This window comes from Trachurus trachurus, assembly GCF_905171665.1.
Source record: "Trachurus trachurus genome assembly, chromosome: 23".
In the NCBI taxonomy this organism is placed as follows: Eukaryota; Metazoa; Chordata; class Actinopteri; order Carangiformes; family Carangidae; genus Trachurus; species Trachurus trachurus.
This window is the reverse complement of record NC_139912.1, coordinates 9,208,382-9,231,356: the sequence shown is the minus strand read 5'-3', so window position 1 is coordinate 9,231,356 and position 22,975 is coordinate 9,208,382. Positions and strand designations below refer to the sequence as shown.

At 40.1% G+C, this 22,975-nt stretch overlaps 1 protein-coding gene across 2 annotated transcripts in view; it reads left to right on the top strand.

The window, feature by feature from the left end:
- The window catches only part of anks1b (ankyrin repeat and sterile alpha motif domain containing 1B), a 232,954-nt gene that overhangs the window by 41,844 nt on the left and 168,135 nt on the right, over window positions 1–22,975 (top strand). For both annotated transcript variants that reach the window (XM_083999607.1, XM_083999606.1), the window contains exons 2-3: window positions 19,435–19,515; window positions 22,807–22,963. In XM_083999607.1, the coding sequence (XP_083855733.1) occupies window positions 19,435–19,515; window positions 22,807–22,963 (238 nt within the window). The remainder of the gene's footprint in view (window positions 1–19,434; window positions 19,516–22,806; window positions 22,964–22,975) is intronic.

The window sequence follows — 22,975 nt, the reverse complement described above, 5'->3', positions numbered from 1 at the left end:
ACACAGCAACAGCCCCGCTCTCTTTGATTCAGAGTGCTTCGTAAATACCTTTTAGGCCTGTACACCTCTCCTCTTACCAGGATTTACTGAAGCATGGGAACTGATAATGGTTTAATTCATCGAGTAATATGACCCTCCTCCTTGCTTTCTCTTCTTTGTCTCCACTTCTTTCTTATGTAACTGGCGTCTGCTGCCTCCACGCAGTCTCTATAGAGTCCTGTGTTGTGCTTGAGTTATTCAGTCAACCGGTGCTTTGGTTTTTATGCACACTGCTGTAAACACTCAATCTCGCTGTGCCCTTAATAACCGGAGAAATGGCCCAGTTATACTGCAGGTGGTGGAATCTGTTGTTTACGAGCTCTGGGGTGATCAGTGTTTTCACAGGTTACGTCTCCATGCCTCTACAGTTGCCTTTATACGGCCCGGCCCCAAACTGTGTATTTATAGTATGTGTAAAAGCTGCATTGCTGTTTGCATATATAATAACACAGCGTGCTCAACACTGTCTCCACTCTGCCTCGATGTGGCTGCCCATAGATTTATATGCTGCCTCTGTAATTGGCCCTTGTTTGTCTGTTTTTTTTTTTTCGGAGGCGTCTTTCTCACTGCAAGTGAGGGGATTTGTAATGATGGATCAGTCAGGCTGTGCGTTGTGTGTGTGTGTATACGTGTGTGTGTGTGTGTTAATGGTAGTGTGTGTGTGCGAGGCTGCAGAAGTGATCATTATGACTGGGCTGTGTCCTTGTTTTTCTCTTTAAACGACCCTGCGCTCTCTAAATTACACCGCGCTCTGCTCCACCATTGTGCCTGTGAGAGCAGGCTGTGGGGATTACAAGTAGCACTGTGTGAATCGGGCCATAGCCATTTGTTTCCACTGTGCACACCGTGTCATACGTTTTTTTTTGTGTGTTTTTTTCCCGCAGGTGTGTCGGAGCTATGCAATGCGCAGCTCTATGAAACAGGCAGAAAACCACTTATTAAAGTCATTCAGTCACAAAATACATGTCCCACAGCACACCTGTGGCTCCTCCTCATTCACTGCATCTCACCTATTCTTCTTCTTCTTCCACCTGGCACGACTCACACGATTCACCTGAGCTTCATAGAGCAATAAACTGTAATCACTTGTGCTGCACTGTTAATAATAATAATAATAATAATAATTTGACTCATATACTGTAGCACCAAAACAAACGGTAGGACAGCGGAGGTGATGAGGGACACAATGGAGCCGTGTCAGTGCAGCAAAGTCTTGATCCACTTCTGCCTTGTTATATATCTCTCTCCTACGGTGGCCCTAAGGGCTCAATTCATAGCAGCTAAAGAAAAACACATACAAAATCAAAAATGTGCAACAAGTTCAGAAAATAACTTCATCAATTTGACAATACATGTGCTGTTAGAACTCACAAAACAACAGAGGCTCAAAAAATATGCAGCACATATGTGTAATAATATCTGGCTGTGATATTTGTGTGTGATATTGCTGCATTTCCTGTAGTCTAGTTGCAAACACTTATGTTCTTTGTGTATTTCCAGTGTTGTAAGTTTGCATTTGTGTCTTTGCAAACATGTTTTCTTAAGTTGCAGTGCACTGATCCCTCAGGGCCACCGTACTCTCTTCATGTTTACTGCATGTATGTCAATATTAACACACGTCAAGTTAAAGGGTACATTCAAACTTTACCTGTTTGGTTCAGGTTTATTGAACTTGCTTTATAGTCTATTTATATGGCTGATATGGGTATTTATTTACAGCTTTGTGATTATTTGTGTATAAAGAGGCATTTGGTGTGGGCAGGAGTGTAGCTTGAACACTTTGCCTCTGTCTATTACAGAGCAGGCAAACAACCTCACACACTCACATTCACCGTGACCTATGGGCAAATTACGGTTGTGAGTGAACTTAATGTGTGCGTCTTTCAACTGTGGGAGGAAGCCAGAGAGCCACTGCTTAATAGTTTATAATATGATAAACTGGGATGTAACAATCATGAGGTCATAAATCTTGTTTATTTCTTGTTTCATGATGAACTTGGGGTTTTTTTGCCCGGAAAAATGTTTGTTTATATAATATTTTAGTGAGAATAATGATGAGTATCAGAATAATCTGTGTGTGAATCCATAAATAACTGGTTATTGTTTTTAATTTCAGCCTTAAAAGACACAATCGCTGTTATACTGCGGTGGTCAGCTTGTTGTGTGTGAGGACTGATTGTCCTCTCAGCTCTGCTTATCACCTGGGAAATGTCCTGAGGTGCTGTGGACATTCAAAGATGAATCTCCCTTTGTCTGTGTATGTTTTCAAGGACAAAGTGGAGCGAGCAGCACTTTCGATCAAATAGGTGCAAAAGGAAAAAAAAGAAAAAGTAAATCTCAGTAAACTTCCATCATGTTCCTGTATATGTTAAATGATGCAGCAGTAAAGAGTTGCTTTACAGATGATTTGTTTGAGCAGCTAACTACAAACAGCCTCTGAGCTGCAGAGGATGAAAGCTGGAGTCCTGAAAGGCGCTGGATGTTTGTTTCTGTAGGCATAATTGGGGTAAATTAATTGCCTCTCTCATGCAATAACCTTCTAGATTGAATGAGCTTCTTGCTTTCCAATACTGCTGGGAACTCTGATTTAGAAAGCAGCTTTTAATGCAACCAGTGCAGATGATTAAAGGATTTGAAGGGTTTTATATTCCCCCCTTATTTTAGGGACATGTTACTTCAAAAAAAGATCTAAACTGATCATAAAATAGTCATTACGTTTGATCTGATTTGACCTTTTGCAATTTTTAAGTACTCTTAAGAGGTGCATTTACGTGCCAGACTTGAATTTCTGTGTACATTAAAGTGAAATGCACTGGAAAAAGTGTGTATATTTCAGCCTTAGTGTGTGTGTATGTGTGTTTATATGACTTGAATGATATAAAACAAGTGCAGCCTGCACGTTTGCAGCTGGAGGTGCGACTTAGACGCCAACATTTTAGAAAATCCAGGACAGACAGAGGCGATGAGAAGAGGAAGATTTATGTAGATGACACAGGAAACAAGTTTTTTCCCTCTTTTTTCCGTTTTTGAGGGAGCGTTCAACCCTCTGGTGCAGCGGGATGCCACTTGCTGCATGTATGTACACTACACACACACACACACACACACACATACACACACTTGGCAGGTTCATAGACATTCATGGACGAGCTATTTTGATTGAGCTGATAAATAGCACGGGCCAGAGAGTCTCATGGTCTAAATACCTTCTTGTGGCGGGTAATTGCATGCAGCTGTGTGTGAATACAACTTGGCAGCGCATGTATGTAAGTGTGTACTCTTTTTTGGGGTGTGTGTGTGTGTGTGTCTGTGTGTGTGAAATTGGCAAGAGGGAGAAGAATAGCAACTGAGCTGGAAAAAAAAAGAAGAAAACTTGTGAAAGAGAATGTATAATTTTGTTTAAAGTTAGAGAGCAACAGATGGAGAGAGTGAGAAAGTGAGTGAGATGGAAGTGGACAGATAATGAAAGATGCATTAAACAGCACAGGTACAGACACACACACATAGGTATTTACGTGGAAACGAGGTTCAAGTAATGAAATGTCGCAATCGGTGAAGTTGCCCGAGTGATGGATGTGGGCTCAACTATAACCTGAATATGTCGCTACCTCCTCTGTCGGACGTTATAAATGGCATGAGCACAAACCGATGAGTCATCATACAGTATTTTCAGACTGCAAGAATATGAATCTCTGTATTGTGTCCCAAGACAAATAAAGCAAGTCCACATGTAGCGAGTTTTAGTGTGTAGTAGTGCAATGCAGTGTTTATTTCTCCAGCCTGAGGGGTTGTTATGGTTTGTTGAAGCATTTAACTTTAGCATTTAGCCACTGCTTCTTGATCATATTCCCCAAAGCAAGAGAGAAAAATAGTTCAACTGTTTTTTTTTTTTGTTGTTGTTAAAGGGATAGTTCAACATTTTGGCAAATTGGCCCATTGCCATAATCCCTATAGTTTAAGAGTAGGTCCGTTACCTTTAATTGTCGTTGCAAGCTATTTTTAGAATGGCGGAGCAGAGCCGCGAGCTGCTCAGAGCTACGCTACGGAGGGATTTCTTGGTTTCCCTCATCAAACTCATCAAATACACAATCCAACAACTCCAAAACGCTGTGTGACCTGCACATTCACCACGCTATGAGATACAGTAATAACAGGAAGTTACAAGACGGAGTTGTTTTTGAGGCAAATACAGAGACTGCTTGCCCCCGACAGGATCAGCGGTTTTGCATGAATTTACCTTGAAGACAAGTCTGTCTTATAACATTATTATCTCATAGCGTGGTGAATGTGCAGGTCACAACTTGTCCACCAGAGCGTTTTGGAGTTGTTGGATTGTGTATTTGATGAGTTTAATGAGGGAAACCAAGAAATCCCATTAGCCTCCATAGCGTATAGTTCTGAGCATCTCGCTGCTCTGCTCCGCCGTTCTAAAAATAGCTTGCACCGACAATTAAAGGTAACAAACCTACTGCTAAGACTATAGGGATTATGGCAATGGGCCAATTTGCCAAAAATGTTGAACTATCCCTTTAAGATTTATTTGAAAATATTTACTGTAGTTATCTTATCATAGCATGAAGAGTGGAAACAAGGGGGAATAGCCACATTAGCTCTGTCAAAACTTGGCAAACATCAAAAACTCACTATGCTTGTGTCATGTGAAGGCCTACACCAAAAGAGTTTTTTAATGCAATGTTTTATGGATTTCCCACCATGACATAGAGCCAGGCTAACTGAGCTTTATAGAACAGTCATTTCCTTAAAAGTTACTCTATAGTTTTATTGAAAAACACTGGCATCTTGTGTGTGTGATGTGTGTAGAAGGCATATTGATGACCCACTGACCTATAGATAGCCATGCAATGACACTCTGCTATTGATCCTCCGGTTTCCCCTTGGGCATCATCTGAGTTTCATTTCACCTCATTACAGGGCATCAGTGGCAAAGAACATTTTTAATGCTAAAATTCAATAGCTCTGTTTTTGTGCCCTTTCACATTTAAAAAAAAAAGAAAAAACACTACTTCAAAAACAAAGACAGCAATGGCCGATGCCAAGCGGTTTCTTGTTAAGCTGCATACGGTTTTTATTCTCCAGTGGCAAAGAGAAAACACATTCTGCCCTGTATTTAGAGGGTGTAAATGGGTTTGTTGATCAATAACAATGAGTCAGCAATGAATCAATAGTAATGTCGCCATGTAATGAGTTTTTTCCTTTTTAAAGTTCAGTTTCTGGCTCTGAATCTGCTCCCTTGTGCACATTTTCTTTACTATTTCAAAGAATAGCATGACATTTACTGTAGGAGCATTTATTGTTTTATTTTTTTTATTTTTATATTTTTTGATACCACTCTTATATCTGTGACTGAACAGGGAGCTGTAGCCAAGATAAACAGCCCACCTGGACCCGTTTAAATTACCCCTTGTAAAACCACATTGTGTTCTTTAGATTGTGAGCTGTGAGCACAAACTTTTTATTTATTTATTTATTTTTTTACTGCTGCTGCAATTTCTCTGTTGTTGATAGACGTTGATAAAGAGCCACAAGTTCAGGTTGATGCCCCTTCAAAGCTCTTTGCTCTGGAGCATTTCTAACAAAGGAGGGATTATTTTTCATGTTTCTTGGGAGAAAGTCAAAACAATATCCATCCTGGCAAATGGGGCCCAACACTTCAAACAGTTTTCTATAAACTCACATCACAATAGTGGGATCAGCGCCCGGTGTTATCTGAGGAGCTGCCCAGTTACCGTGCCAGAGACTTTCTCTCTGTCCATACACTCGCGCCTGTTAAGAAACACATTTTTATTTTTAGATTATTTGTATGTTTTTAGCACCAACAGCAACACAAACGCTCATTAAGAATGTGTCAGGAAGTGCTAGTTTAAAATTTACAAAAATACAATACAGACAGTTAAATATAAATTGTCTTATAAATTGTTCTACACTGAAAATATGTGCCAGAAGTAGATTAACCTGAAAATAGCCAAGGAAATCTATTCATTTATATTGACGATATTCATTTTCCAAATATAAAGGATGCATATTTGCCTATATTGTGCTTTTGTCAACATTTGATGGTGTGATTTCTGGGAATACTTGCTTATTTACACCCTCTGAAATTAATGTTGAATGTATTTTTAACATGTCATTGGTGTGAAAGTTTTCTGAGCCAGTGAAAGCATCTTTTAATCCTGCAGTTTATCCAAAGAGCAACACATGGGCTGTGATGATATAGGTATCATGCAATAAAGCCGCCCGCCCTGAGGGTGGGAACAAATGCCCAGGATATTCTGACAAATCTGCTGTGACCTCGGCATGGCTGGTGTGCAATTCGGTGTCTGCTTGAATTGTGTTTACCTGCGTTCTCCTGCAGCAGCGGCAGCAGATGTGCGATTCTGCGGTCTGAGCAGTTAAATGGGATGCGGCAGTCCTGCTGACAGGCCCATTACACTCTCAGAGGGGGGAAGAGTACTGGCATGCCATGAGGAGACACAGCTGTCCGGCGCTCAATTTGTCAGACGTAAAAAAAATCTCGTAAAAATACTAAAAAACTTTGTAAAAAAAGAAGAAAAAAAAACCTAAACAGGTCAGCTGTTTAAGTACCGAACATGCACGGCTCTCTGTAGCAGCTGTCATGAATTCATCCCAGGACAGTTGTATGGCAGATGCCAGTTGCCATGGTGAAACACACTGTGGACAGATGTGTAGATGCGGTGGTCGTGTGAATCCATTCAGGTATATGGATGTTTTATTTATATATATATATATATTACATAAAGGCATGAAGAGCAGAGGAAGTGCTAGTGTTTCCCATCTTTTCTGTAATTTACTCCAGTGCTGAAGTCTGAGTCTAGATAAATCTTACTCATCCTCAGTGAGTTCGACTGGAGGTTTCCCCCAACGTGATGTAACTGATTTCTGTGTCTCGTGCGTGTGAGCTCGACGAAGGCGGTCGCTGCTGATTGTTTAGAAATTTGGAGAAGCGAGCGAGAGACAGAAACATAGTCGGAGAGGTCTCTGAATAAACCAAAGCCTTCTGTCAGACCGTATATGGCCATAGCTCCCTGCTACTGCCATGATGCTGTACACACACACACACACACATAGGCAAACACACCAGCTTCACAGGATAGATGCTTTGTCACACAGCAGAGCTCTAATCAGCACAGACACAGTTTAGAAATGTTTGTAAGTTTAACGCGGACGCTGAGCAGTAACGTAAATGTTTAGTTTGCGAACCAAGCGGAGCCGTTTCTGTGCTTGCACCTCTGAGAGCTGAGCAGAATTAAACACTTTACTTTCAGTTGCCTTTCCCTACTTTTCATCATAATGACTCTCACACACTGATATCGTTTTATCATGATCTCAATTGTGCCTGCATGGCTAATTTCCTCGTGGCAGAGTGGATAATGAAGATGGACTCGGTGTGGCTGGAACCAACCTGATGAGTTGCCAGATGATATTTAGCCTGAACTGACTCCAATCACAATCACTGCACTCCCATGTTGTTGTGGTTTTGAAAGAAAAACCCAGCTTGGCGTAAAATGCACATTTGCCAAAGTTGGACTGACCTCAGAGCTTCATCTGAGTTTTATCGTGAGCGGAGGAGGAGAGAATATCTCACACAGTGAACAGATGCAGACACCTGGCCTCACAGATTTCAGATTAATTGTTGTTACTTAACTTTCAAAGCAAGTGTCTGGACGAGGAAATGAAGATGAAGCAGCTGTGATGAAGGTTGCTGGTTCAAACCCTCGGGCTGCTCTGGGACAAGGGACATATCTGATAATAAGAACAAGCAACGATGATGCTCTATTGATGCCGTTCAGCAGCCGTCACATGAGACACGGCTGCCCTTTGTAAAACAACTGAGGCGATTTAGTTGATTGCAAGAAAGGTATTTTAAATATTGATTAATCATTTCAGTAATAAATGCCAGTCATTATCTGTTCTGGCTTCTTAGCTGTAAAGACACGCTGCTTTTCTTCGCTATCAAGCTGAATGTACTTGTTTTTGGACGAGGTCGGATAAACCAAATGATTTTCAAAAAACATATTGGATTCTTCATTTCCATAGTTGACTGAATAACTGAGCAATGTTGGTGAGTAATTTCACAACAGGTTTTTCAGCTATTTCTTAGACTACAAGGTGACAAATTGTTCATTTTGTGTTCTGTATTCAGCATTACCTCATGACAGATAGGAAAACAGCAACGTATTCGCATTTGCGAGGCTGCAAACAGCAAATATATGGCCTCATACTCGACTCGAATAGTTTATTTGTAGTTTATTTATCTTGTATTTCATGCAGCGTGGCTCTCGAAAGTGGCTTCTTCAGTTTGCCAATGTATCAGCCTCACTCCTATGAAAGAAAATATGAAGTTTTATTTCCCTGTCACAAGGGTCAAGACAGTGCATGGATCTGAAGACCTTCACTGGAGTTCCTCTCACTCGATCTACAGTATAAATGCATCGACTCCCACGGTCCACTCTATAGATTAGTTATCCCATTTAGATAGAGACCTGGAGCTGACATTTCCCATCCCCGGTGCTACAGATCTGGGCTGAATCGATGCCGGGCCAGATGGATTTGTGGCTGGGCTGTTGTTAAGTGGAGATCTAAAGCTTTCTGTCACTTACTTACTGTGAGGAGAATTGCCTTAGGAAGACACACATGCAGCTTATACACACACTTAAACGGATTGTTTGCAGCTCCACAGATTGGGACTGATTGGAAAGGCTGCAGTGGAAATCAATAGCAGCAGCGGTGAAGCAGACCACGGCCATTTCTCCACCTCCGCGTCGCAATGTTTGATTAAAGAGAGGCAGGAGGAAATGTCGTCCAACTCCTTCACTATCTTCCCGTCTCTCTTGTTGTGTCCACCGCAGTTTGCCCTGCCCTGTGTTTTGAAGTGAGCATGTTCTGTTTGCTGACCTTCATGCTTGTCTCTCTCGCTGTCTTTATCTTTATTAATAAAAAATGGTAGGGATAAACGATTCGGCCAATCTTCCAATCATGATTTTAAATTGCAATTATTTTCTGCAGATTAAACCTCGGGCCTGTACTGCTCGTCTACATTGCATCATGATAAGTTTGTACCAAGCATAATTAGGCTACAAATTCCTATCTTACATCTCTTTGCATGAAAACAGTCAGATAAATTACTCATGAATTACTTATGGTGTCTTTCCTCCAAGGATTCAGCTGTAACTAGCATTTAATAGACTGATTTACATCAGCAGTACTTGACTTAGCTTAGTTAGTTAAAAAATAATGATGATATTTAACAGTGGCAATTTTCTTAATTTGTCTATTTATGCTAATAATTGACGAGATTATTTAACTCATCTTTAAAAGCTGTGACACTTGAACTAGCTCCGGCTGTGCACATTAGCTGCTAATGTTACTGTAGCGAACCAGCTGCTTCACAGTCCCAAATCCTGTAAGCCCTGAGTCATAGCTTTTTAGAACCTGTTAAAGGGATATTTCAACATTTTTGGCAAATTGGCCCATTGCCATAATCTCTATAGTTTTAGGAGTAGGTTTGTTACCTTTAATTGTCGGTGCAAGCTGTTTTTAGAACGGCGGAGCAGAGCCGTGAGCTGCTCAGAGCTACACTACGGAGGCTCATGGGATTTCTTGGTTTCCCTCATCAAACTCACATACAACTCACAACTCAATACACAATCCAACAACTCCGCATTTTGCCAAAATGTTGAACTATCCCTTTAAGCCCAAAACAATGATATGATTAGTTGAAAGGAAGATTTGAAAACGGTGAAATATACATCAGTTGTCAGACATCTAGTAGATGCAGTGAGCTAGCTAACCTCCTGACGTGACATGGTGCTATCAGCAAGTCTGTTTTATCTTCAGGCTGACTCGCTCTCATACACAATATCTTTAGACATTGAAGGAAACCACATTTAACTAAGTGTTCATTTCTCAGACCAAGGAAAGTACAGAGAATATTAACCATGCACAAGGTCAAAAGGTTTTATTCTGAGTCACAGAATCGGTTGCACCGATGCAACCTTTATTTCCTATAAACCCCTCAAAGAAACTTATATATTTTTTGGAGATCCCTTAAAGTTTTTTGTTTTTTTTAATATCTGTCAGCCCAAAGTAGCTACGGTATATGTTTTTCGTTGTAAGACTATTAGGCTACTTTCATCCACTGCATGTGTCAAGGGAAAGGTTGTCATTTGTGATAAAGTGACTCAGCAGACATTTAGCAAAGGTAACCAACTTTGACAATAAAAGCAACCAGTTCCCATGGTGATTTGCAGAGATGGCAGTTTTTATTCGAGTGGAAGAAAAAGAAATTTCAGCTTTAGCAGTTATTCACATGAGAGCGCTCATATCTGGAGTCCCTTTTACAGTGTTTCATCATAAGTTGACTTTGGTAAAAGGTTGAAAATTAAGTAGGACTCTCGGGTCTCAGCACGTTTTTTTTTTTTTTTAATATAGTCGTCGAACCATGCTCCTGTTTGAAAGAAATCTAATTCTAGAGAGGTCACCGGGGTGTTTTTCATACGAAATCCCTGCGAAACTTTGTGCTGCTTGAGAGAGAAACCTGCCAGTTTGATGTGGAGTCTCTATCCGACAGGCTTGTGCTGAGTATGAGGAGTCAGTTCAGGACACAGCAGGGATGTTTCCATCTCTATTTAAGGAGGTGTGCTGGGAGACAAACTGCCAGATTGTTTAAGACTTGGAAATAGACAAACTGTTCTGATGAAGCTTTGTGTGCCTAAGTGGAAACTGTATTCAGCTGCTTTCACAATGTTGGTGTCATCCGGTTGTCTGTCTATACCCTGTAACTTTATCTTTTCTTTTCTTTTTTTTAGCATTTTGTTTTTTCCTCTTTCTTTGATGTGCTGCGTGATAAGAATTTTGTGGCTTTTGATTTATTTTCTCTTGCTGCCTCTCGTCTTTCCCTCCCCTCCGCCCAACGCCCTTTCATCCTGATCGAGTGACATGTCAGCTCATGAGTGAGGGCAAAGGTCAGGGGCGTTTGGGTCTTTGCATACAGTGTTTCCCACAGCGATAGTGGACACTTGAGTTCTGTAATATGGCAGTCTTTTGCTCTTAGAGAGTGATTTATTATTTGAGACACTCCAGCCTGATCATCCTGACCTTGATACAGCCCCAACATTTTCACAACCCCGCCCTTTGTACATCCTCTCCTGTATCTGACTCAGTTTGTTTTATACTTCCCGAGGGTCTCTCTCTCTCTCTCTAATGTGGAGTAACTAGCCCCCGGGACAACCAAATGATCAATGATCAAACTTCATCAATAGACTCCCTAAATCCCGGCGGGGGAGTTCTGCAGCTATCGATTACATGTGTCTTGTTTTAATTATTGGCGAGTATGTCTGGAAGAGAGTGGGGTCAGCCTCACTTCCAAACGCTATACATGTGTGCGTGTTTAACCCGCTGCCCCCCCACAGACAGACCCCCATGTACTGTCGTGCACCAGAGGTCAGTTTGACCCGAAGATTAATTACTTCCTGTGATGAGAGTAGTGGCCTCTTCACCTATTGAACGTGTCAGCTGATGTTTGTTCCTTTGAGGGCATTTGTCACCGACTGACCGGCCTTCCTGCATATTCATTCATTTACACGCTGCATATTTACCTTCATGCTTTTATACAGTCAGGATCCTCTCTGCATTTTGAAACTTTTTTTTTGATACTATGACTTTCAACTTGGTCTTATAAAGTGGTGTTTCCTAAATTTCGTAAGACTCTTGTCATGTCACAACTCTTCCAACAAAAAATGACACTGCAGTTATGTGTGAAAAAAAACAACAACTATTTTTAACATTTCAACATTGTCATCATAGTGTAGTTTAAGTAAAAAATATTATGGCAGCAGGGGGATAACAAAAAACTGAAGTGAAAAATGCTTAATTGCTCTATGATGGCGAATTAATGAGCAGGCTAAACGACTTTCTCAACAGTCAATAGCTCGTTAGCTTAGCTCACCACAAAGACCTTTAAGTTAAATCAACAGTAGCTGCATGTGCTGCATCTATTCTCTACAGATCATGTATTTTTGCATATTTAACAGATTTTAACAAGAGCGAGTTTGATTTTTTTTTGTGTGTGTAATGACTGTAAAGCAGTGTAGATAATAATATAAATTAACAAATCTTGTAGCACCCTTAGTTTGTCCTTTTTCATTTTTTGTCCTTTTAAAAACCATTGTTTCAGAGTAACACCTGTTTTTGGTTTGTTCAGACTTGTGCCACTGACATGTCTCCATGAAGGCCTCTGCAGTTCCCTTCAATCCAGTGCAGCCTTTTCCAGATTTTCCACTTTAAAAGTCCAACACCGTTTGCCAACAGGATCTTTCACTGGGAGCAGAAACTGTATTTTGAGGATTGTTAGCTGGAATGAACACTGACCTAATGGAGTCATCCAGAAAGGAAAACTCTGCTTATTCAATGTGTTAGTTATGCTTTTCAGCAGCAATAGACCTGATTTGCATGTTGGACCGAGTCCCATGCTGGAGGATACCACCACGGCACGGCGTATTCAAATGAACAAAACTGCTAACGAGGGGTTTTGTCGAAGACGAGCTGCTATTTTGCCAAAGATGTAAAAACATATGAAGCAATTTTACAAGGATGGTTTCAGCAAATTAGAGACGAGGAAGCTGATGAGAAGGGCGAGATCACAGAAAAGCTGTGATTCAATCCTGTCTAAGGCTGAATTGATTTCATATGTGTTGTAAAATTTAAGAAAAAACAATCTGTAGTTCGACATTATAGTGAAAGATTTACGTCTTGTAAATTCAAGTGTGGTAATGTTATATGTATATAACAGCTGTTTAATGGTTGCAAACTCAATAATAGACAATTTATTCTGACAAACTGAGACTTGAGTTGATATTTTCTTCCTGAATCAAACATACTGTGGATTTACTCGTCACTATAATTGGTGCAGAAATGGAGCAGTAGAGAGTGACAGATCTGCGAGGGAAGTGAGAGGGGGAGTGAGGGAAACACCTCGCTCTGTGAATGCAGCACAAGATTGCTTGTTGAACTGTGTGGGTGTGAATGGGATTTTCTTCATGATGTCATGGGAATAAGAAGTGAAAATGAGATTGCTGTCTACGTGCTTGTTAAATAGACTGAGTAATGCATTGATAAAGTTGATGCAATCAGATGATATTGGCTTATTACAGGTGCACAGTATAAATATATGCATGTTTGACCTCATCATTTCTTAATTCGACTCAATATATTTGCATTTTTAAATATATTAATATTTTATTGTATGTATATTTTATTAATTCTTATGTATCTTTTATTTATTTATTTTTCCTTATGCATTGAACATTTTTACAGCTGATTTTGAATTTGAAACCTATGTTGTTTACGTTCGTATTTGCCAACTTCTTCTGTGTTTTTTTTGTGGATTCCTTCATTTATTGGCTCATTACTGCCACCAACTGTTAGTTACTGGAATGGCACGACACAACCAATAGGAAATAGTGAAAACATTTGTCCGTGGCGCTACTAATGGGCCACCTTCACGTAACTACATCTAAGTTGTCTTCTCCAAAATAGTTAGATCATGTTGCTGCGCTTATGTAAAAACAAACACATCAAATGCAATTTTTCAAACAAATTATGGTATCGACAAATCCACTAATTTCCAGCCTCTGCTTGGACCACACTGGTGTGTATATGCAGGGAAAAGTCAAGTGTGTATGTGTTTGCGTGTACGCCAAAGGCACATTTATAGTTGGAGCATCGCTTTGAAGTTCCTGTTTTGTCATTCATGAACACACAAACTCAGTTGTTCCCCTCCACCTCCCTGCCCCTCTGTGTATGCAAATATAATTGTTATATTCCGTCCTTATTGTGATTATTGTAGAAGCTGAGAGAGAGAGAGAGAAAAAAGACGGAGAAAGCAAATAACTGAAAGAAAGAGAGCCGTAGAGGAAGAGAAGGAAAGATGATTCACATCTCTCTGTGCAGAAATTTAATTGGTCTTTTGAGAGTTTCCACACACCTTGCTCTGTAATTGTCTCTGTGGTTGAGCCTGATCTCACCTATGACACCAAACACACACACACACACACACACACACACACACACACACACACACACACACACACACACACACACACACACACACACACACACACACACACACACACACACACACACACACACACACACAAATGCATAAACCTTATCCATACCTGTGCACCTGCTCAAGACATTAGAATGCAGAGCCGAGTATTCGTGCCCTAAAGCATCATAGGGGATGGACTGTCTCCATGTGAGTCGGCTTTAAACATCAAAGGCCGGCTCTGTGTGTGCATGTGCGTGTGTGTGTATGTGTTCTCGTCATCCTATAGTATAGGTCATATCAGTGTGTGCTCTTGCAGCGCTACTCTTCATCAGGAGGAATCTTCTTTTCTGGTTCTTGCTCAGAACAGTTATGAAGCAAGTGCACTTCCTGTCTGATATTATCTGCTCTGATAGTGAATACACCTCAACTCACATTGGGTCTCTTTTTGATTTCCTGTTGTGTTTTTTTGTCTGTCGTTGTGAGCCCTCCGTTTTTGATGAAAAAAACAAAAAACAGCCTTTGATTTTTGTGATTAGATATTAGGAATTTCAACAGGATGTTGAACCCAGTTGACTTCACTTCCCTTGCTTTAAAAAAGAAAAACGTTCCCCTTTAAAAAAAAAAAAAAAAAGAGTCCAGGACTACAAAGGTTTTTCCCTGTTCCTTTCGTTCCTGTTCCTTTGAAGACAATACTCTGCTTTGATGTGGCCCGAACTTTGCTGCAACTTAACGCCAGCCTTAATATCCATGGTGAGAACAAGCAAATGAAGGCTTTCATTCTGAAATGCTGAATGAAGAGTCTGCATCCAAAATGAGATTCCTTTTATTTCCTGACTACCTGAAAGACATTTTAGCTCCTCTTCTGAAATTATGAGAAAAAAAGGTGACAGCACTGAAGAGTTAGGGACTAATTTTAGCTCTTGTTTAATGCACAACAACATTTTTTAAATTGCTTGAGGTGATGTTTTTGCAAATGGGATACGTAGAACATTGGTTTCAAGCTTTCATCGCCTGCTTTTTTTGTCAAACATAAATCTTATCTTCAGCTCGTTAATTGTCAGTGAAAACATAAATTAGCTGTTTGTAGATTCAGAGAGTTTTTGCCTTGTTAAGAAATGATCCATTATCTTTTACATACACTTCAATTCATTATTTCTTAGCAAGTGATAAAAGGCTGCAACAGACCCCTTGCTGTTAGATACAACCACCACATTATGTTGTTCCTTTTTGGTACTTCACTTGATCATGTCAGTGTGTACTCTTCCGTGTGCTGTGATAGTAAAGTGAGGTAAAGGCAAGGAGAAACGGCCAGACTGTAACTGTAGAGGAGTTCAAACAGAGGGCAGCGCTGCTCTGCCTGCTGGGAGGCCTTTCATGACGTTTGACCCCTTTACTTTTCAGTGCTTAAATAATAAAAAAAAGAGTGTTTTGACCTCAACAAGGGGAAAGCAGAGTCGGACACAGAGAGGGAGAGAAAGATACGAGCCTTTCAAGATTGAGTCAGACATCTCTAATGCAAAATAAGACTCGATTGTTGTTGTTTGGCGCCCAGAAAAAAAGGCAAAGTCAACGAACGACCCAGAAAAACACACATTACATTTTGATGTATATGTGAGGAATAGTGGCAGTAGTTGCACTCACACACATAAAGTACAAGACAGCTTTTCTAACCATAGCTTTCCTTCACGTTGCTGCAGCTCCTGAGGTTAATTAGGTAGGACGTTGTCTGCATATTTGACTAATCCAGCAAGAGTCTGCATTCCTGCAGCAGCACCTCTTCTCCATTATCTAATCTCAAGTCGCCTACTAATTCTATTTAAACTCTGCTGGCTGGCTTCATGCTCTAAGCGAGAGCACAGAAAACAATAGAGATGCGATACGGCATCAAGCTGAGTCTGAGAATTTATAGGTGGAACATTTGTAGAGCAGGACAGGACACTGTGATAGGAAAACAGGTCCTGGTAGGAGATCCACCGAGTTCAAGCTGTTACTATCTGTGAGTGGCATGTCCTGTTTTTTGTTTTTTTGTTTGGTTTGTTTCAGCAGGTTCAGTCTCAAAACATAAAAAAACAGTTGAAAAAGGGAATTGGACACAAACTGTCAATGGACACAATTAATTTTACTTGTCACAGTGACTAAGCAGCATCCGTCTCTAGGGTGATATTAAAGGACAACATTGGGAATATCTCCAAAATAATAGAAAGGAAAATACCTGCCATGATTAAACCATATACCACAGAGAAATTGTTAGTGAGCTAAGACGAATATGATGAAGTCTTCTCTTGCTCCTGTGGTCTTCACTGGCTGAATGCTAACTGCTAACTTTGTCTAGCATTCACGACTTAGGGCTACTTTTGCAGGCTATACAGCAAATATATAAAGTACAGTGACAATAAAAACGGATTCTGATAAAGGAAAGTAAAAGAAATCATGTTAATTAAACAGTCGGGTCTTTTTTTCTTTCTTTTCAATAGTGTGCATATTTTTGTAGCCACATGCTAGAAAACAAGCTATTTCAGAAGCAACGCTAGTTTATGACCTGAATAATGATGTTTTGAGGGCAGGCAATAGAAAGATGAGATGGCAAATAAGTTATGATATGATATATTAATTCACCTAAAGCAATAATTATTTTATTCTTTTAATTGCATTTTTCCTCATCTTGCTGAGTAGCCTATACAATGGAAGCTCAAACTTTGCAAACCACTGAGCTTCAGGACTATAAAAAGCAGCTACGTAGATGTAGGTCTGTGATTCTCTGTCTCACCCACTAATGCTGTTGCTACAAACACATATGTAAGCGTGTAGCTACTCTATGACATGGAGGGGTGATGTAAACACAACACCTTGTTAAACTCTGGCCTTGGAGGCTCACGCACACTGAGAACAGCGTTTACACAGTCCCTCACACACAAAGTCACCACATGGATTTGTTTGTGCAGGCTGCTCTGAAGGTTACGTGACTGAAGGGTCTGACTGCTGCGGCTGTGCGTTAACACGGCGCGTTTGTGGATGTGTGGGAGAGGCGGATTGTGTTTGTGGCTGTACGGCGCTCTGCTGACATGAAAGACGCTTTGTACGGCAGGTTTTTATTGAATTGGTGTGCAGATGTTTGAAGGTAACAGCACTGGTGCATATAGTAGGTGTGTGCGTGTAAATGTGTGTTCAAGCGTGGGTTTGTTCAGTAAACAGCTATTAGATAACAGCTTAGGGGAGCGTATGGAACAAGCTGTGTAGTTTTATGAGATTAATTAGGTATTTAATTAGAAACACTCCAAAGAAATGGAACATTTTGATAAATCTCACTTAAATTATTACAACGGTAGGTTTATTGCTTGTTTCAAGGTGGGGATGTTTACTGTGTGTATTAAAAAGAAATGTGAGAAAATGAGATAACAAATTGCAACTGGATGTGGCTGATTGATAACATGGTATGTAAAAGCTACACCAAGTATGGGAGAACAAAAACAATATTACATTTCTTAGTTTTGGTATATAGCACTATATTCTTTCCATAATGAATGTTTGTGAATTAAACCCATCCACATTTGCTGGAGTAGAAACTCCATCATGTTATCCTGCAGTTTGCTTTCTCTCCCTCTGCCCTCATCCTCTGTGAGTCGGCTCTTCCTAACAACACATCCCACTGGCTGGTATAGGTCAGCGCTGAAAGGGGTCAGCGGGCCAGTGCAATCGATACAGACACACATACACAAATTCTGAGTGTGCGGAGATCATGTGACTCAATAGAAACAAGCTTGTGCTGGGTCTGTCTGTCTGTCTGTGGTCTCCTGACCTCTGACTTCAGTCTGCTGCAGACTGTATGTGTGTGTGTTTTTTTCAGCCTCGTTGCTCATTCGATGTTGATGTGAGTGAGCTGTAGATTTGAGATGGTTGCTTATCCCATAATGCTTGTGCTTGTTAATGTGGACACTCTTTTCAATCTTGAATTGATTTAGGAGTTGTTGTTTTTTCGGCAGTCATCATTTATTTCAACAAAATAAAATGTTTTTCATTTGTTGCCTTGGTAGATGTGTGTGTGTCTATTGATTAGTGTACACTAAATTCAGGCTTCCACAACACTAAGCCATTTGCCGCAGCGGCTGCATCACCAGTTTTTCCAAGGCAAAAGATCACCTTAAGACACTGAATTAATTCTGTTGAAGGGGAAAATAGAATTTAAATTGAAATGCATTAATAATTAAGTAAAAATAATTCTCAAAAATGGATTTTGTTTGAGGAAACACTTATTACTGATGTTTAAGTATTCATTTCCCAGATGCTTCCATTCCAAAATCAATATAAGGGAGCGCCTGGGTGAGGGTTGTGACTAGACACATATTTTTTGGCAATTAAATTGATTCTGGTGCAATTTTAAAGCTTCATCGCATAAAATGTAAAAATGCAATAACCAATGTGAAATGAAAAACTCTTGCTTCATATCAGCAAATATAGTGTATATAGCATATGTGTTTCAGTAACGGAAAGAGTAAGTGAGTTTTTGTCAAAAGCTACTGTATTTTGCCGTCTCTAAGCAAAAAGGTAACTCGTGGCTCGTAGAAGTTATGTGATTCAGCTTTTCAGCCTAGAGCTGCTCAGACTGGAATTCAGCTAATTAGTACTTCTCTCTGACGCGCTCGGAGGATTTCATGTGAAAAAGAGAGGTCATATAATTATAGCCCTGGAAAAACCCTGGGCTGTATGTGTGTGCAATATGTATGAGTGTGTATACATGAGTGTGTTTTAATGTGTCTTGTTACGCCCACAGGTTGTGCCTATCTGGCGATCCTTATGAGATTCTGTTTTGTGTGGTTTTATTTGCATGCTCAGCCTTTTGTGAGTACAAGGGGCTGACCTCACTCACTTTCTCTATTTGCCAATGTGATGAAATAAGACTTAAACTCTTGTGGGCGAAAGCTTCAAATGAGAAATTATACTTCTTGCCTCAGGACCCAATTACAACGCAGTAACATTTTCTGTGTGAAGAAACCACTTAATTGGCTAAATGTAGTTTGTCATTTTTCCTGGTTTTAAAACCGAGCAGGTGTAGAAAACAGGAGAAGTACTGTAACAATTCAAAGAAACTGATAAAGTAAAATGTAGAATATATTTGTAAAGGAGGCATGGTGTGTGACGCTGTATCAAAAACACCTCACAAACACTTAAACATTACCATACAGTAAACCTGGAAACAAGCACCAGAGTATCAATCAACACATTACCAAACACCAGGCACATGTGATGTACTGTATAAGTTTCAGTGTGTGTATCTGACTCTGACTTCTGGTGTATGTGTTTCTTCACAGCATGTGGAAAGGCCTGAATGTCAACTGCACAGACAGCTCAGGATACACGCCTTTACATCATGCTTCACTCAATGGACACAGGTAAGACTACACCCCACTGACGTGATATATATGATTAAAGATGTATTATTATCTTCAGTGTTGATACATACAACGATTTCGATTGAGAAACAACTTATTAAGACACAAATAGGTGGGTTACTGGTATCTCTTGTAAATAAACCTCTTGGAGTAATGATACCATTGACCACTAGGGGGCAGTATACGGTAACTGAACACAATTTGGCGACGACGAAAAAAAAAAGGTTGGTTAACCACATTTTAAGCAGATATTGAACATTTTAAATTCTTTTGAGTCTTGTTTCCGTCCGTTTGATGAATGTAAGCTCAATATCCACTCCTCTTTAAGTTATAAACCGGTGTTGAAGACTAACTGGCGGTCATTTATCTTTACTTACCACTTCCTATGGTCCAAATGTCGTCATCGTGGGTCTACATGTGAACACCTAGCCAAAGTAAACTTAATCATCATAACATAGAGATATCAACTGCACTGTTCAGTACTGCATTATTTGTTGCTCTAAATAAGCTAGACAGATTTGCAGGAATAAAACCCGGCTTGTTTTAAACCAAGGTAGTAGTGAGCTAACGTTAGCTATCCTGACCCCAAGCTAGCAGACAAGCTAGTTACAACCTTCTGCCATGGCAACGCAGCAGCTATCAAGTTTCCATGGTAGCGCTCAACCTGTGGGACTTTCCGAGGAACAGCGGGAGGAAAACGTGACGTCGTATGTAATTTGTGGTTTTCTAACACTGTTAAGAGATAAAATAGGTTTTAGAAAGTGAAAAGAACGGTGTAAAATGTATAATTTGTGAACGTCTGGTGAGCTAGCTGTCCTGTAGCCTTATCTTTTTTGCTTTATAGCACCAGCAGCGACATTGTGTTTCTAACACACTTGTTGAATCGTTGCCGAGCAGCAGTGGTGGCACCAAACAACTAAGGAAAACCTTGTGTAACGTAACGTTATAATTTGCGGGTTTTCTAATGATGTCAAGAAAGTAAATAGTTTTTTTTTCTCTTCGTAGAGGTACTAAACCCTGCTACTAGGAGGTCACAGCAGCTCTGCTACAGGACTGTATTTTATGCCAATGCTACTTTTGTGTTGCTAACGTTAACGTTACCTTCTTGCTAATTTTCCCAGAAAAATGTCCTAGAAGCTAAATATTATCTGTTGGCATGAAGGGCAACAGTTTATAAGTCTTATGTAAATGTGCCAAAGAAATCCTGCTCAAGATTGTCAAGCAATTTATGACCATGACATACGGTATTTAGTCTGACAATTAATTTGATGCATTTCCCAAGATGAAAGGTTCATCACTATGAGCAGCATCATTTACATTGCCATATGTAGTAAACCTTCTTTAAATTAAGATTTGAAAAGAAAGAAAGGGCTCAAAGATGTCTGCTCTCCTGGCGGGAATATACTTTTCTTGAGTCAGGCAGCACAGATTTTTGCATTAATCTAATGAGCTGTGACCACATTTGATTAGATGGAGACTCATAGAATTAAGAAATAATGTGATCTTCAAATTAAGTTAAATTGATTTTCATATAACCACTTTAAAAATAGCTGGCACTGTTTCTGAGTCATGACAGTTTTTTGTACATCTTGGTATCAAAACTAAGTGTCATCATGGATCCTCAAAAATGCAAAAAAAACTAAGTGTTTTTGCAATTGATTGAATATCTCTTAAGTGTCTGCATCTGTATGGGACTGCAGTGCAGCTTGCTTCCTTCACATGGACCTGCTGAGAAATCCGTTACACAGTGTGGATTAGCTGCAAGCCTGACTGCTATCACAGTTTGACGGAACTGAAGGATTAGTACTGTGTTTTGGGGGCAATTATGTGGATTTCCTCCTTCAGATCAACTGGAGAGAAGAGGAGGGAGGGAGAGAAAAATGCAACCTCAGAGTGAAAATTAGGCCGCCAACAAAAAAAAAAAAAAACTGCAGAGGAGTAATTTAATATTTAGGTGGAAAAGTAAAAAAGAAATGGCAATTAAGATGAAGACAGAAAAACCTTGGCAACAGGCAGTTCTGTGTTCAGAGATTTGTTACTGGGGAATTGCTTTTGAGATCATTTCAATACTTTTTTTGCCACATTAAAATCATTGTGGCAATGCATGCATGCTGAATCCAATCACCAAGAAGTTGATTATTCTCATGTTTGACCCTGAGATTGCCCCAGTGTGATTCTGCTGCTGAACTGACACTAATACCTGAGTGAATTCGATGAAAAATATAATAGATTATTGAAATTAACAAAGCAGTTCATTAATGATCCTCAGTGGTGCTCTCACCCCTTGCTCCTGGGAGAGGTTTTGCCCTTCTCTCTCCTCTGTTTCTCCCACTGACATTTTGAATGCAAATGAAGCACTTCACCTTTTCTCTTCAGACAGAGGTGACAACTTCAGCTGAAGGCTTTGCTAATATGAAACAGTATCACTGACACTGACATTACTAACTGAGCAGCAGCTAAATGGCACAAACCCACAGCTCTGTGATTTGTCACTTTATCTATTTGAGTAATGTGGATTACTTTATTAGAGGGAAGGTATTCTACATTTTCCCTTCGGGATTAATTAAGCACTGTGTTCGTCTATCTGTCTACCTGCCTGCCTGTCTGCCTATCTATAAATAACATTGAGCCAGTTGCATTCTGCCAATCCTTGATTATTTCCAATTGAACTCATTATTTCCTCTTGGCCTGAGGGGTTTTCTGATCACTTACTCACAGGCTACTGTGATTCCCTCAATAACCAATTAATACCTATTTTAACCAGTATCTCAGAGGAGGAGGCAACCTGTTGCTTCAATAAGGTCATATGACACCAAAAGAAAAAGCCAGACAATCATCGCAACAGTCACCTATCAAGCTCAAGGGAACATTAACTATGTATGACAGCAAAAACAAGCAGACACTAGTGCACTGATAATGAAAGAAAGACAAGCAATTTAATTTTACAAGATATCAACACGTTAGCAAGGTATGAGGCTGTCAGAACAAAGGTGTGTGCATTATGTATTTTGATTTCAGTTCCCTCCGTGTGAATCAAACAATTATTAAATAAAGTTATTACCTTTGGGGATAGTTGGGTTGTCATCAGGGTTAGACATTTTTAATTTTTTATATACCCAATGAAAGTGTGACTGTATTCTGCAATATCAGAGTTCAGATCTTGTGTGAGCTCATCTCTGCTTCCCTCTTCATCCCTCCAGTCCTCACTCAATCCATTGATCTATTGATGTGTATATGTCTGCATTTACCTCCCTCCTTATCTCTCTCTCTCTCTCTCTCTCTCTCTCTCAGGGATGTGGTGCTGAAGCTGCTTCAGTTTGAGGCGTCCACAAACGTGGCAGACAGCAAAGGTTGCTTCCCGCTGCACCTGGCTGCCTGGAGGGGAGATGTGGACATTGTCCGTATCCTCATCCATCACGGACCCTCGCACTGCCGGGTCAACCAACAGGTAAACATCCCA